This window comes from Myxine glutinosa, chromosome 2 (assembly GCF_964187855.1).
Source record: "Myxine glutinosa chromosome 2, kmMyxGlut1.1, whole genome shotgun sequence".
In the NCBI taxonomy this organism is placed as follows: Eukaryota; Metazoa; Chordata; class Myxini; order Myxiniformes; family Myxinidae; genus Myxine; species Myxine glutinosa.
The window spans coordinates 83,028,843-83,046,347 of NC_136262.1; the positions used below are offsets into that span (position 1 = coordinate 83,028,843).

The 17,505-nt window shown below is 46.1% G+C and overlaps 1 protein-coding gene across 2 annotated transcripts in view; it reads left to right on the forward strand.

The window, feature by feature from the left end:
- Positions 1-17,505, forward strand: part of LOC137421640 (thrombospondin type-1 domain-containing protein 4) — a 275,809-nt gene that overhangs the window by 204,503 nt on the left and 53,801 nt on the right. For both annotated transcript variants that reach the window (XM_078771163.1, XM_068107883.2), the window contains 2 exons: positions 8,148-8,352; positions 8,895-9,070. In XM_078771163.1, coding sequence (XP_078627289.1) covers positions 8,148-8,352; positions 8,895-9,070 — 381 coding nt within the window. The remainder of the gene's footprint in view (positions 1-8,147; positions 8,353-8,894; positions 9,071-17,505) is intronic.

A 17,505-nucleotide genomic window follows, 5' to 3' on the forward strand; every position in this document is an offset into this window, starting at 1 on the left:
TGCCATTGTCAGAGGAGACGGCAACTGGTGATAGTGTTCGTTTATGGGGGGTTGGTGGCTGTGTTAAAGCTCCACTTCATGTCATCCATTTGGAGTCCGATTTGGTGTCAGGACCGGTCACCGTAGGTTTACAAGCCACTCTTCCTGTAGAGGGAGTATCTGTTATAGGGAATGATTTGGCCGGTGGTCAAGTTTATGGTAACCCGATGGTTGTTAAAAAGCCCAGTAGGGAAAATAACACCACACCAGTTAGGGATGGGGACAAATTTAGCAAGTTATTTGTAGGTGGACTGAACTTCAAAACAAAGGAAGATGTTCTGGAGTCTGCCTTCAGCAAATATGGACCGCTTTTGGAAGTGCTGCTGATAAAAGACAGGGAGACACAAAAGTCAAGAGGGTTTGGCTTTGTCACGTTTGAAAACTCAAAGGACGCCAGAAATGCAGAAAAGGATCTGAATATCAAGGAGTTGGAGGGTCAGACCATAACAGTAGGGAAGGCATTTCATAGGTGTCGTGGGGGCTACAGAAGAGGACAACGGAGTAGTAGTTTTGGTGGTGGCCACAATCGATATTATTATAATAATAATAATAATGCATTTATTTTATATAGCGCTTTTCAGGAAGCCCAAAGACGTTTTCACAGAGTGCAAAACATAATGCATAGCAAAACATAAAACAATTGCAAATGCAATAGCAAATGATGAACCGCTGCAGAGATTTAAACCTTCCAATGAGGCTTAAGAGAGCAACACACAACAAACTTACACAGGTGTAAGTCCCCATGTGCTCATGAGACTGACAGGTATAATCACTCAAACCACAGAACAAGACAGGGATAGAAGTCACAAGATAAAAAACCTGGTCCCCACACAGTGATTGCGTGGGTTGGTGACATGTAGCCATTACGGTCCGGCGAGAGAGATGACGGAATTAGGTGCATCCAGGCTTGCAGCAACCGGCCAATGCACAGTGGAATTCTTCTTGCTCTACATTCGGAGTGGAGTTCACAAAGTGTCTTTGTCCACTGCTCTCCATCATTTAACTCGCTCCACAGGACCAAATATTATGGAGGCTTCCAGAGTTATAGCAGCTCCCGAAGGAAGGATTTATCAGAGCAGTGGCCGAGAAGGAGACTGCTATTCATGTGATTACAGTAACAAGTGGTCCAACCGTGATTGTTAGGAACTTTAGAAAGAGCTGAAGCACTGAATGCTGCAGAGCAGCCGAGCCAAGATTTCTACACGGATCAACCACCATGGAACCTGGCTCCCAGCTCGGCCTCCAGGGGCGGTGGAGGGGGGGGGGGGGGGGGGGGGACGGCTGTGCCATAAAGCGGCGCTTGAAGATTGCACTGCGGTTCGCGGATTGAATGGTGCATGTGCACGTCTGGATCGCGTCTTTGGGAGTTCCCTTTCCACTGCCCGTTTGCTGTTGGTGTGGATCACGTGACAGTCCACGCCTTGCCTACACCTCCTTACTTGCCATCGCCCCGTCGCCTCATCTCCATTGAGTTATAGAGACATTGAGGGGTTTGTTCCAGTCCCCGGGAACGCAGTGAGTTATGTGACGTAGTGTTGGTACCAACCTAAGATATATTGATTGTCTGGATTTGCCATCTTTATTGGTAATATTATTATTGTGTGGTTTTTTAATATATTGTTACAGACGCGGTTTTTAGATGTTATTTTACCGAGCGGTTGGTATTACCGCGTCCGAACAGTTACTCCCCGATTAGAACCCGATTTCACCCGAACGTTGACCAGATCGCTCCACAGATATTCAATCGGGAAACCTCTAAAACGACCGAAAGAGAATGAAAAAGAAGAAGAAGACAGAGTACGGAGGAAGAACAGATTTATTATACACACACAAGCAATGGATGGAAGAAGCAGTCACACAGCGAATTGTTAACTTACACTATTCATTTTACTTAACCCCAAGACAACGAGTAGGACAGACGACGTTCACACTTACACGGGGGATATTGCAGGCAGGTAGGGCTTGAGGTGGATTGCTGGAGAGGGAGGCGAGGTCGGAGGCAGCAGCTCTTAATTCCTCGCGGTTTTGGCGGAAAAAACCCTCCGTCGTGTATCCGCTGCTGTAGACGTCACGCGCTGGCTCGGCACACCTGCTGGTGTCCTTCTGGTGGAGCCGTCTCCCTCCTTTCAGCGCGTCTCTCCAAAGCTGGTTTCCTTTCCGAGTACCTCTCCTCTTTGGCTTGGAGCGTTTCGCATCTCACCGCTCCTCTTGGTGCCGCCTCTTCGCTCCTCTCCCAGGTCATCTCCCAAGTCATCTGATGAAGCAGTCCCTTACAGTCGCTTTTATCACCTAGGGCGGAATCAAGCCGCCGGCTCCGAGGGCACGCCTACCGGGTCGCTCACCGCGGTGCTGATTGGCTGTTAGGGCTGGCTCACTCCTCCCCTCTATGACGAGGTGGAGACACGCCTTTCTTCTCCGAGGTTAGCACATGGGCAATGGCGGCTTGCGGGATTGAACACAACTCGCACCCTTTTTAAAAGAACTTTGGAGAGCGGAGATGTTTGGGGAAATTGCAAGGGCCTATGCTTATTTTGTTTGATACAATGCAAAGTCAATCTAGTGGGAAACACATATTTAGCCTACATAGAATAAGGAAATACACTATTTAAAAAAGATATATCGTGACCTGCGTGTAAGTTTCATGGAATTAACTAGGAGGACGGCTGCGACCATTATTTACATTACCAGGGTGTTACCATACTTTTGTAACGTTCACATTGTAACGTTTTCACATTCGTTACACTTCCTCCAAAATTGTTACACTTCTCAAAAAAAACCGTTACACTTCTCAGAACCGTTACAATATTATTGGTTTGTTATACCCATTGGTGTGGTTTCCTTATTGATTTCGACACGGAGTAGTATATATTTTTCTGCCGTGATTCCTCCCGGGGTTCGGAGGTATACCGAGACCAGGAGGTCGGGGAGGAACACGTAACAATATATATATATATATATTGTTACAGACACGACTTTGATGTTAAGGTGGGCCGAGCGGAATGGCCGTCGTGTCCGCACAAATTACCCGATTGTACTCGAACGTTGACGAAGCCGCGCCACGCTGGCTCAATAAGGAAAAAGAAGACACACGGCTGAATTATAATGACAGACACCAGGGATACGGTTCTCAAGACCTCCGGAGGAGATTATATTCGTGCGGAAGGTCAGATTACAGGGACGAGAGGTACAACATAGAAAGACAAGCACTTAGACACAATCTTATATTATTCCCCAACAGACGACAGGCAAACGGGACAACGGCTGACTCACACGGGGATTGGTGGCCAGGAAAGGCAGATAGCGATGGCTCCAGGTGCACCTGGGCTCGGGGCAGGATCAACACGGTTCGGTCCAGAGATGCGGGGAGGTCTCGTCGCAGCGCTCAAAGGTGACGTTCTTTCTCAGGCGGGTCTTTCTCAGGCCTCTCCAAACTCAGGCGCATCTGTTTCAGCGCTCACAGGTCCTTCTTTCTCCAGCTGGGGGCGCATCTGACGTCACGTCCGCTACGTGGCCGCGTATATCCGGCGGGGAGTGACACGCCCTCGGCTCGTTAGCTCCGCCTCGTGGAATCGGCACGTTGCTTCTCATTGGGTGCGTGCGGGGGGTTTACCAGGCTCCGCCCTTGACGAGGAGCTGACAAGGAGCCCCTTCGTGGTAACCCCGTGGAGCGCATGGTCTGGAGCGCATCGTCGATGGCGGCGAACCGAGCCGGTGGGAGGACGCACACTCCCCCCCCCCCGCGCAGCGCCCCTCTGTTGTTGTAGACGGGGAAGAAGATGGGAGGAGGTACGGGAAAGGTCCTAAACTCACTACTGATGCCATATAATCACATTCTGGTGCAACGAAGAGTCATAATTAATGGAGACGAGGCCTTAACTGACATAGACTAAGAATAACTAGGAAGATGTCCGAAAGTTGTCTACGTGTGGTGCGGTGGACCTGGGCACGACATTTAATGGGGGAATAAGGGGAAGGTCGGCTCTACTGATTGTTATTTACATGCAATGGGACTAGGGAATGGGGGATTGGGGAAAGTTGGGGAGTATTGGAGAAAATAGGGGAATATTTACAAGCGGATATGGAGGCCAAATTCCATATTCGCAACAATATATATATATATATATATATATATATATATATATATATATATATATGTGTGTGTGTTTGTGTGTGTGTGAGTGTGTGTGTGTATATTGTTACGGATCTCGGACGTCGGCGCTCCCCTTATCAAGGGGGGGGGGGGGGGGTTAATCCGTTAATCCCCATGTCTTTTTATCTGGCCGGCCCGAGTCCTTAGAAGTTATAACGTTCCTTCCGGTCGGTGGTAAGTACGGTTGTTGGTCGAGTCTTAGTCCAATTACCTAAGTACTACCACCGGCCGTAAAGCAAGGAGATAACTCCTGCTCGAACCACGGATAAGATGGAAAATGCCGAGCGGATAGCAATCCACGATCCGAGCCGTTAACAATGGGACTAAACCCGATTCTAAGCGGTTGCGATCGTGCCACGTTTACCCAATGAGAGAAAGCACGGATGCGATCGGACAAGAGGAAACCAGAAGATAGGAAGAACAAAGATGGGTTTATTAATTATTTACAAGAAGGAGAAGAGGAAACGAAAGGATGTACAGGATAGGAAGAGGAAGAAGTAGCACACAGGGCAGTCTTAAAAGTCTTATTCTTAATACCCCAGATCCTGAATATCTGGCCGGCCCGAGTCCTTAGAAGTTATAACGTTCCTTCCGGTCGGTGGTAAGTACGGTTGTTGGTCGAGTCTTAGTCCAATTACCTAAGTACTACCACCGGCCGTAAAGCAAGGAGATAACTCCTGCTCGAACCACGGATAAGATGGAAAATGCCGAGCGGATAGCAATCCACGATCCGAGCCGTTAACAATGGGACTAAACCCGATTCTAAGCGGTTGCGATCGTGCCACGTTTACCCAATGAGAGAAAGCACGGATGCGATCGGACAAGAGGAAACCAGAAGATAGGAAGAACAAAGATGGGTTTATTAATTATTTACAAGAAGGAGAAGAGGAAACGAAAGGATGTACAGGATAGGAAGAGGAAGAAGTAGCACACAGGGCAGTCTTAAAAGTCTTATTCTTAATACCCCAGACAAACGTACACACTCACACGGGGATTGTAGATGGTCACCGGCTCGTGCAGGCTCCAGTCCAGTGGCGAAACCCGGCAGTCAGCTCCGCGTATAGTTGAACGCGACCGGACCTTATATAACGGGGGAAGCTGGCGTCCTATGGCGTACATAATATGTGCACCCCCGTGCCAAACGCACCCTCTCCAATGTTCTCTTTAACAGCGCGCCGTATATCTCTTCTTCAAGTCCTTTGATCAGCGCTGTGTGCACGCAAGTCCTTTAAGAGTCCTGTGTAGGCGAGCTCTCTCACGCAGTCCTTTTACAACGCGCGCGCCTCCAACCAGTCCTTGTAACGAGCGCGCCTCCAACAAGTCCTTTCTCAAGGGCGCCGCTGAATAAGTCCCGTGAAAGGGCTTTGCGTTCACGCTTATATATCTCGACCAGCAAAACGCTCCGCGAGCCAAACTGCCACGTCTGCCAGCGATCCTACCTCAGCCCTGGTTGGCTGGTGAGGGCTTACCGGCTCCGCCTTTGACGCCTGGATGACGTGGCCACACCTTCTTCTTGGCGTTCCACCCCCTCTCTCGGGCCTAACCTCGTGGCTTATGGCAGCTGGGGCGAGCGCTAAGGCAGCGAACGCTGCTAACAAAGGCGCGTAACAAATTGGGAAGGGCCATGGGCAGACTGGAGGGCGCATAATGGCGTCGCTTGGAGAGGGAGGTTGCAAAAATGGACGGAATTTGGGACCTACTCTTATTTGATCGACACAACGCAGATTCAACTATTGGAAATACGGCCTTATCTAAAACACATATTAATGAAATAACTGAAGTCCTATGATGACCTACGTGTTGCTGTGGCCTATCTAGGGGTGCCACCTTTAACCTTTTAATAATGTCATATTTACAAGAAAGTGTGGGTTCTAAAACCACAATATATATATATATATATATATATATATATATATATATATATATATATATATATATAGATATATATATATATAGATATATATATGTGTATGTGTGTGTATATATTTATATATTCCAGTGAGATACCCGTGCTACGCAGCAAACAGGCAGTGCAGATACAGCGAATGCTAAAGCATGAAACCAATAAATTCCACATTCCTGTAGCACCTTCAGTCACACATCAGACATGGACAGCAAGTTCGTGAAGGACTTCCATGAAAAACGTACCCGTTCGCAAACAAACGGGTACGTTCACGTATAGAAGCATCGATCGTGGGTCCGTGGCGAATCTGCATATGGTGATCCGCGAAGTTCATGTTCAGAAAGTAGTAACCATCACGGCATGTCGTCATTAAATCAATAAATCAATAGATTTTAATCAATAAATCTAAAATATCCTTTAGAGCCACATCACTTGGTCACTGTCGTGCCCAAATATTAGCTTCCTAGCTTAAAAGGTGCCTGAGATATTGATTGCCCAGATGAGAAAGAAAATAAATAAATGATAAATAATGAAAATAAATAAATAATGATCATTAAATATAATGCCTTTACAGCCTTTATAATAATAAAATTACATAAATTCCTTTCACTTTTTTCACATTTTTTCACATTACAGCCATTTTTCACAAAATTACATAATAAATAATAAAAATAGCCTTTACAGCCAAATCACTTGATCATTGTCATGTCCAAATATCAGCTTCCTAACTCAAAAGGTGCCTGAGATATTGCCCAGATGAGAAAGGAAATAAATAGGCACTTAATTAATCGATAATAATTAAGATAAATTATCAATTATTTAATTTTATTGTGCCGAAATTTCAGCTTCCTAACTCAAAGGATGGCTGAGATATCCCCCGGACAAACAAACAAGAAAACAAGAAAACAAACAAGAAAGCAAACAAACAACCAGTGAAAACTGAGTACTCCCTTTCAGCGTGCGTCATCGCCGAGCCCCCTTCGGTGCCTGGCAATGACGTCATGCAGCGCCTGGAGATGGCATAGGAAAGGATCGGTGTACAATATTACCAACAATAACAGTAATGAATCCATATTGCCCTCCCTGGCCAAAGCACATATGTGTTTGGTGAAAGGTAAGCTCATCCTCAATCCGTACAGGAAGCAGGTATGCTACAAGACCGTGAAACCCAATGATCATTTGGTCCAATGGACCAACGGGCCCAACAGTTTAATTAAATGGAGTCGATTCACAAAAAATGTTGTTTCAGGGTCCTTTATTTTTGTCTTCTGAATAATGGAATTCCAATCATGTGAATCGGTGTCTTTTCATCCTTATTTAATTGCCCTGCATTCTCCACCTCCCTCAACCCCCCCCCCCCCCCCCCCACCCCCTGTTGCATTTTTATTTCCAATCACATTTTTACTCCATTTACACTCCATCTCCAAATGTTGCCATTCATCGACTACCTTCTTTCATCAAAGCCCCTTCTAACTCCCATTCTTTTCATTCATCTGAAATAGAACAACGGCCATAAGCATAACGAAGCGCTTGTTCCGAATGTGCAAATCAGGTGTAATTGCGAGTGCAATTTGTAAATGTGAAGTTTCCACGGTGGTTGTGGAAAGGCAGGAGAACAGAAGGCAGTTGTGTTTTGATTTGTATTCCGCCTAAAACATGCAATGTTAGTTCATGTTTTTTTTGAAAGCCCCCCAAGGAATCTACGTGCCTGAGCTGCCACAACCAAACACCAAAATGACCTTTCTGTTCAGTGTATGATTTTGCTCCTTTTTAAAAAGTTTGTCGGAGCTTATGGAATTATGTGGATTTAGGGGTTGCATCAAAGGCTCTTCCACACGTGTGGTGGAGTGGAGTGTAGTTGTAAAAAATCCTAAATCAATAACTGCTGAGACACTGCCTCTCCAATAAAGATACGGATTGTCACGTCAGAGGACCTGGCGTTGATGATCAGGTAATGCAATCGGATTAACTTCTGCACCTTTCCAATGTTCTTTTCGCAGCATTATCGACCGATAACTTAACTCTATTCTTACCTTTCTTCCTGCTCTTTCTCAGCGTGTGGGGTGTGATGGTTATCTTGGGTCTTCGCGGAATTTGGACCATTGTGGCGTGTGTGATGGTGATGGTTCCACTTGCCGGCGGATCAACGGGCAGTTCCAGCACGTGCAATTGGCCCCGGGTTACCACCACGTGGCGGACCTGCCAGCGGGGGCCACGGACATCTCACTCCGACACCACACTGCCTCACACAGCCATCTAGGTTAGCCAATGTTGTACTTTTTTTTTTTTTTTTTGTATACAGAATCGAGGCTCGTGTAAGAGCAAACACATTCAACATGAAAACATGCACAGTCACACAAAACATGCAATGAAGAGAGCGGGAGATAGGAGGGGGAGAGAGGGAAGCACACAGGCACAACAGCAGAAGAGAACAGGGACGTCGGTAGATCTGTGGAAGGGGGAGGGCTGGGGAGGAGGGAGGAGTACATGGTATAAAACAAATGAACACTACAAGGAATTTCACTACTTTACTCCCATATTGAAGACCATGATTAATAATTGGTGATGATACGCATATCAAAGTAATACGGCTAAGGTCATCTCCCATTATCTTATTAAATGCATATTATTATCTTAAACTATTATAATGGTCGGAAAAGCATGATCATCTAATTTGCTTAAATACTTCATTCTTTTGAAGTTCTAAGCCTTTGAAATTCCAAAATTAACGTTGCTTCTCTTCTTTCCTGCCTGCATTAGCACAATAATCCCAAACCCCTGTCATCCTCTCCACAACACAAGTACTCTTGGACCGGGCCAGGCGTCCGGTGCTGACTGGGGACCACCCTGGGCCAGGATCTTATCATGTCAATGCAGCAGGCACGGAGTTTGCACTAAGTCGGCCCATCGGGCACCCCGCCGCACAAGGAGAAACTATTGCAGCGGACGGGCCGACCACAGAATCCCTTGCTTTGATTGTAAGTTACTGCAGGCAGAAATTCTGGATGAAATGGAATTCTACAACCATATGCTGATCCAGGAGAGATGTACTGATAAATTATTACAGAACATTTTGATTCTAGTGATGCATCGAAATGTCTAATGCAAGTCTTATGCCAATGTACCATAGACATGTGTATTATTCACTCCAGGAGTTTATTTAACTGTTCACAAAAGGTATTCATCTGGATTTCATATATTGAGAAGGCATTTGAAATAAGCCATGGTCTGGGATCCAAATGCAAGTAATAAATGGAAAGGAATGATGGAATGCCACTTCTACTGGCCAATCGGTACAAATTTGGTAACAACACATGTCATTGAAAGTGTGAGTCATCATGCTCTGCTGCTATCGCTGTCTCTCATTAAGGTACGTAAGTTAAACTAAACGATGTGCGATTCCTTGATCCAGGATCGACATCGTGGTTATGTGAATAAATATCAAAATTAGCATGATTGGCAAGCCTTAAACAGGTGGGGTGAGCACCTATTGAGGTGACCATTTATTTTGATGTGATGGGAATTTCACAAATAACTAGAACGGCACTCGGTAGAGAGCATACAAATAGATTCTTGGACAACTTGTTGGACACCTGGTGAACAGTTTATGTTTTGTATCCCACTGATAGGCCGGATCTGGATTCGGACCTGAACCAAAATCGAATCGGCTTGTTCTTGTCACCAAACCAACTCGTCCACCAAGTTTATACATAACTCTTCCATAACTTTTTAAAATATCATCTTATATATCGCTTTTCACCCGATCTCTCAATGGTGAAGAATCACTTAAAAATTAAATATTTATTGTAGCCGAATTCATACTCAGATCTTCACCAAAATCAAAACGATTTGTCCTTGTCACACACCCAACCGGTGCACCAAGATTCGTCCAAATCCGTCCACAACTTTTTGAGATATCCTGCTATTTATCTTTTTTGGCCCTATCTCCCAATGGTGAAGAATCACTTAAAAAATTATACGAGATAGATCCAGATCCGGATATTCACCAAAATTGAATCGATTCTTCCTTGGCATATACACAATCTTTCCAACAAGTTGTTGTCCAAGAATGTCCAACAAGTTGTCCGAGAATGTCCAACAAGTTGTCCAAGAATCTATTTGTCCTTGTGAGACACCCAACCGGTCCACCAAATTTCGTCCAAATCCATCCACAACTTTTTGAGATATCTTGTTCACAAACAAACAAACAGACAGACAAACAGAAAGAAAGAGGTGAAAACATAACCTCCATCCACCTTTGGTGGTGGAGGTAATTACACATTTTAAAAACATTAACAAAACATTTCTAATATATATATATAATTTGAAACACACCTGATCACAAGTGTGTCTCACTGATCGGGTCCTCAGTCGAGGTCCTCAGCATCATCCCGTTTCGGCCCTTAAACCTCGACAAAAAAATTAATTTAACCAACCAACCACCTACCCATACAAGTAGCACCACTCAAACAAAAACACATTCATGCACAACCACACCCACTCCTGCAACACACACACACACACACACACACACACACACACACACACACACACACACACACACACACATCTCCATTTCTCTTCCACGCTCAGTCACTTCCCCTTTAGGCTGAAATGAACCACCACCCACAACCTCAACCGACACTGTTCGACGTGCCTCCATAAACTTCCTCCAAATCCAAAGTGAGCCTTTCAAGGCAACCTGGGCCATTCTGTCACACATCCTCTTTCTTTCTGTCCCACACACTCTAAGCCAAGCAAGAAATGCAGAAAAGGAATTCCTAATTTACCCTCTACACCCCCCACCTCAAATGGCTGACATGAAACTCGCCAACCCTTCTCCCAACACTGCCTCCAGCTCACTGTACTTTCCTCTTTTCCTCTCGTGCACCTCCTCCATGTTCTCTTCCCAAGGTACAGACAATTCCCCAAAGATGACCTGTCTTGTTACACCTGAACAGATGACAATGTCAGGCCGTAACCTTGTCACACAGATCTCCTCTGGGAATACCAATTGTGGCTTTAGGTCTGCCACCACCTGCCAATCACAAGCATCTGACAGCCCTCTTGCTTTCCACCTCCTCCTCTTTCCACCTCTTACCACTTGGCCCTCTTTGACAAACAACACCTCTCCCCCATCGATCTCCTTCTCCGCTCTTCTCTCGCTCTCGATCTCAGCAGCTCTTGTTGCACCATCTGCACGACCACCGCCAGCACCTGATCATGCCGCCACTTGTATCGTCCTGCTGCCAATGCTATTGAGCATGCACTCAGTGCATGCTGCACCGTTCCCAAACCTCCACACAAAGAGCATCTCTCCTTCTGCAACAACCCCCACAATCTCAAGTTTATTTGTGATGGAAGCACATCATATGTTGCCCGCAACAGGAAACTCAACAGTATTGGCTCCATTCTCCAAATCTCGTGCCACTTCAATGTCCTCACCTGCACACCTGCCCTCTGTGTCCAAGCACCTTGCTGTGCCTGTCCGACTGCTTTCAAATATCTCCCCTCCTTTCTTATATACATACATACACACACATATATATATATATATATATATATATATATATATATATATATATATATATATATATATATATATATATTGTTACGGAACCCAACGTCGGCCTATGGTTCCCCTTCAAGGGGGGATTAAGCCCCTCGTCTGTTACTGACCGACGTGGTCCCGGGGGTATGACGCCACGCCCGGTCGGCGCTGGATAGGGTTGTAGGCCCACAAGTCCTATGACCTAAATACCAGCGCTTCCCGGTACGCGAAGGAACACCCCCCGCTCACGGCCGCAGCGTAATGGATGTTGCGCCGAGCGAAGCGAACCGCGGCGTGAGCCGTTTACCAGGACTAACCCGATTCTGAAACGTTGGCCAAATCGTGCCGCAGGTATTCAATTGGGAAAAGACAAAGACGACGGATGTGAATAAGAAGAAGACAGGAGGTAGGAAATACGAATATGATTTATTTACTATTTACAATCAAAAGAAACCAAGGAGAAGGAAAGATAATAAAATAAAGACAGAAAGAGGGACGGACCAGAAGGACACAGTGAAAATTCTAGCTTATCTATGCAGTCTTAATTAATACCCAGGACAAGACACACGAAACAGACTACGAGCAAACTCACACGAATGGGGAATGAAGGCAGGAACGGATCGCTGGAGGTGGATGGCTTGGCGGGAGAGGAAGGTTCAGCGGGGATCGGTCGGGCTGGAAGCGGACAGCCGCCGTCAATATTCGAGCTGCGATCGCCAAAACCGCCGCGGTTCCAAACTGCGCAGCGAAGCTCCTCCGGTGCACCGGGCTCTCTCCAAAGCTGCTCCGGTCTCTCTCACGTTCCTCTGGTGGAATTCTTAGAACGCAATCGTTCGCTCTCCGTGCTGCCGTGGGGACATCGGGTGCTTTCTCAGGACTCCTTTCTTAAACGCAACCACCTTGGACTTGGACTCCTCTCTTTCTTGGAACCTATTTCTTGGAACCTTTTTGGACTTCTCTCTTTAACGCAACCTCTCTCTTTAACGCAACCTTTCTTGGCACTTCTGTCAAAGGCTTCTGCGCGCGCTTTTTATAACGCCGCGGGCGATCAAGCCGCCGGCCTCCAGAACACGCCCATCGGTGAGCTCGCCTCGGCCCTGATTGGTCGGCACGGGCTCTCTGGCTCCACCCTTGATGACGATGGGCGGGCACGCCCTGGATTCGGCGGCTCCTCCCCCTTCTTCTCCAAGCCCACCTCGTGGATAATGGAGTCGCGGTGAAAACCGCCCAGCAGCTGCGGCGAATGCAGTTGGCAATCAAGGCTTTGGGAATGGGGCTTTGGGAATGGAAGGGGATCTATCTATTTGAATTCGGTGCAAGGGAGTGTCAATTACTGGAAGACAAAGCCTTAGCCTAATACACAGAATAAGGAAATAACTACCAACAAGCAGGGAATCTATGATTGGCTAAACGTGATTGTATATGACCTAACTACGGGACGCCCTTTGACCTTTATACACAACAACTGGAGGAAGGAGGGTCCACAATAAAAAAAACACAATCCTCATATCCACAACAATATATATATATGTATGTATGTATGTATGTATGTATGTATGTATGTATGTATGTACGTACGTACACACGAGGTGTGTTCAAAAAGGATTCCACCTTTGTTCATAAAAAATACTCGTATCTAGATACAACAAACTTATACTAATCTCCTTCAAAGTAGTCCCCTTGGGCTGCCACACACTTCTCCCAACGGTTCTGCCACTGTCGGAAGCAGCGCTGGAACGCCTCTTTTGGGATGGCGCGCAGCTGGTCCGTCGCATTCCGCATGATGTCTTCTCTGGACTGAAATCTGGTCCCTTTCAAGGGCATTTTCAGCTTGGAGAAAAGCCAGAAGTCACACGGAGCCATGTCGGGAGAGTAGGGAGCCTGACGAAGCACAGGTGTGTTGTGTTTGGCCAAGAAACTCTGTATCAAATGTGAAGAATGGGCGGGTGCGTTATCGTGATGCAGCTGCCAATTGCCCGCTGCCCACAGGTCCGGCCGTTTGCGTCGCACAGTGTCACGAAGGCGACGCAGAACCTCTTGGTAATACTCCTTGGTGATGGTTGTGCCGTGTGGTGCGTACTCATGATGAACCACGCCACTGGAGTCGAAGAAGACGGTCAGCATGACTTTGACATTGCTGCGGACCTGCTTTGCTTTTTTTGGCCTCGGGGATGTTGGATGCTTCCATTGTGATGACTGCAACTTGGTTTCTGGGTCGTACCCATAAACCCAGGACTCATCGCCAGTGATCACTGTGTTGAGGAAGCTGGGATCACTGTTCACAGTCTCCAGCATGTCCTGTGCGATCTCCAAACGGAGTTGCTTCTGCTCAATCGTTAGCAGCTTTGGTACGAACTTCGCTGAGATTCTCCTGAAGCCCAAATCCACCTTCATAATGGAATGAACGGATCCAATGCTGACGCCCACCTCGTCTGCAAGTTCTCTGATCGTGATTCGACGATCCTGCATCACCAGGGTCCTCAATTGGTCAATGACGTTCTCATTTCGGGATGTTGAGGGCCTACCCGAACGTGCTTCACTCTCCACTGATGTGCGGCCATCTTTGAAGCGGTTGTACCACTCCTTTATCTGTGTGGTGCTCATTGCTTCGTCCCCGAAGGCCTGTTGAATCTTGCGGATCGTTTCCACTTGGGAATCGCCAAGCTTTACACAAAATTTGATGCAGTAGCGTTGTTCAAGTTTTTCCGTCATTTTGTCAAAAACGAAAATCCGACGGCGCTCACTTACACTTCCTCACTCATCGGCGGTCTGCCGTCGAATGACAGCTTCTGCAGGTGGGAAAAAATTCACGCATGCGCATTAGGATCGCCTACATACGTGCACCAATCAACGCCTCCCTAGCTTCATTTGTTTACGCATGACAAATTAAGGTCGCATACTTTTTGAACACACCTCGTATATATATATAGTGGTAGCCAAAAATATTGGCACCTTGGCACTTTTTGTTCCCCGTCGCACCGCGGAGCGAAAGGGGGACTATGGTTTTCCCGTCCGTGCGTGCGGGCGTGCGTGCGTACGCGAAGGACCGCATTAGAATTTGGTGTGTGGGTGCAACCCACGTCAAAATCCAAGATGGCCGCCGCCATGTATGTCTGACGCCATGTATGTCTCAACCTTGTGAGCGGAATATCTTGAAAAATAAGCGAAGTACCAACTTCTAATCTGGTGTGTGGGCGTATCTAGGCATAAGGAAGAACGCTATTGAAAATTGGGTCGCCACGTCAAAATCCAAGATGGCCGCCACCATATATATGTCTGAACCTTGTGAGCGAAATATCTTGAAAAATAAAGAAACTACTAACTTCTAATCTGGTGTGTCGGTGTATCTATGCATAAGGAAGAACGCCATTGAAAATTGGGTCGGCATGTCAAAATCCAAGATGGCCGCCGCCATGTATGTCTGAACCTTGTGAGCGGAATATCTTGAAAAATAAGCGGAGTACCAACTTCTAATCTGGTGTGTGGGTGTATCTAGGCATAAGGAAGAAAGCTATTGAAAATTGGGTCGCCACGTCAAAATCCAAGATGGCCGCCTTGCATCTTCCACTTTGTCAACTCGCATCACTTCACCGACGGGGGACGTAGGCGTTACGCTTGTTTCAAATAATGCACCATTTCTTCCAGAAAATTGTTGAAATAAAAAAATATTTTGATGTCCATATATGTATTTCTTTGGTTTGCAGTGGAACAAAACAAAAAAGCTGAAAGAATTACTAAATCTTAGCTTATTCCAAACATAAATCCTAAAATGTGCCAGACAATATGATTGCCACCTTTTAGAAGTTGTCAGAAATAGTTAGATTTCAAGGAGTTGATGCTCGCTTACTTTGGTATTAAACTCACCTATGGTGAGTTGCAGGTGACTGCAATATAAAAATCACTCATTCAACCAGTTTGAATAGAGAAAAGGAGTCATTCTGCTGTTTTGTGTCACTGTGTGTACCGCAATGAGCATGGAGAAAAGAAAGAAAACCAGAGAATTGTCTGAGGAGGTCAGACACAAGATTGTAGCCAAGTATGGACAAGCTCAAGGCTACAAGTCCATCTCCAGGGACATTGATGTTCCTGTGTCCACCGTACACAATGTTATCAGGAAGTTTAAGGTCCATGGCACTGTAGCCAACCTCCCCTTGACGTGGCCGCAAGAGAAAATTTGATTGAAGATTGCAGCAAAGGATTGTTCAAATGGAGGAGAAAGCACCTTGATCAACTGCCAACAGATTCAAACTGACCTTCAGACACAAGGTATCACAGTTTCAACTCACACCATTCGTCGCCAACTCAATGAAAGGGGTGGTAGACTCAGGAGGACCCCACTGCTGAGAGAGAGAGAGAGAGAGAAAGAGAGAGAGAGAGAGAGAGAGAGAGAGAGAGAGAGAGGAAGAGGAAGAGGAAGGTAGATAAGGAAGCCCGACTGGAGTTAGCCAAAATACACTGAACAAGCCAAAATTCTTCTGGGAGAATGTCCTGTCGACAGATGAGACCAAATTAGAGCTTTTTTGTGAAGCACATCATCTCTATGTTTACAGAAAACAACATGAAGCCTTCAAAGAAAAGAACACCTTCCCCTCAGTCAAATATGGAGGAGGTTCAGTGATCTTTCCAGGTTGCTGTGCTGCCTCTGGCACTGGGTGCCTTGAATGTGTGAATGGCATCATGAAATCAGGAGATTACCAAGGCATTTTTGAGCGCAATGTTCAACCCAGTGTCAGAAAGCTGGGTCTCCGTCGAAGGTCATGGGTCTTGCAGAAGGACAATGACCCCAAACACATTTCAAATAGCACCCAGGAATGGTTCAAGACAAAACACTGGACTGTTCTGAATTGGCGAGCAATGAGTCCAGATCTAAATCCCATTGAACACCTGTGGGGAGATCTGAAAACAGCAGTTGGGAGAAGGAACCCTTCAAATCTGGGAGAACTGGAGCAGATTGCAGAAGAAGAGTGGGATAAACTGCCAGTGGAGAGGTGTAGGAAGGTCATTCATGGAACCTTGTATGCAGAGGGCAGAGGGTACAATACCAGAAAGGAGGGGATAGAAGACAGAGAGGCCACTGACCTGTTGGTGATGATGAAGTGATAGATCGATAGACTCAGCTTCATCATGGGAGATTCCAATGATGTTGAAGGCCTTGCTTTCCAAGACGTCAAGCTGAGTAAGATGTGAGGCAGGAGAGCAGCGGGGAGGGGAGAGCAGCACTCCATGGAGCTGCGGATGAAAGCCTGGTAGGTGGGTAGGAATTCAGGTGGGCCAAGGAAGGACTTTGCTCAATGGAGGATGCCCATTGGCACCGTATATAAATAATTATATTTCTCTGACCTTCAGCACACCACTGTGTCACCATCATGATGTGCTCTCGTGCAACCCCTAAAGGGCATCTATCAGTGTGAAAAAAGTCTTGAGGGCAAGGGTTCAATATGTCAGAGGTAGAGAAATAGCGTTGGGTTGGTGACAATAACAAGCCTATTCGATTTTGGTGTGTGACAAGGACGAATGGTCCGGATACAGATCCGGCCTATCAATGGGATGTTTCATTTTTCCTATTAATATTATAATAATTGTTATTGTACTCTTAAGCCTAGTACGAGTAGTTCATGGAAATACTCAGAATATGTTTTTGGTTTCATATTATAACGATTTATTTTATCACATCTCATTTAATAAATTTGCTGCTGCACTCAAACTTCTGTATCCTATTGTACATATCCCATACATGTATATACCTAAACAAATATCTACCTCCCCTTAGCATGACCTTAACTTCAGATCCATATCCCATAATATTAAACATTGAATATCCTCGTTGATCTATTTGAAGTCGTCGTGGTATGTTCACCATAT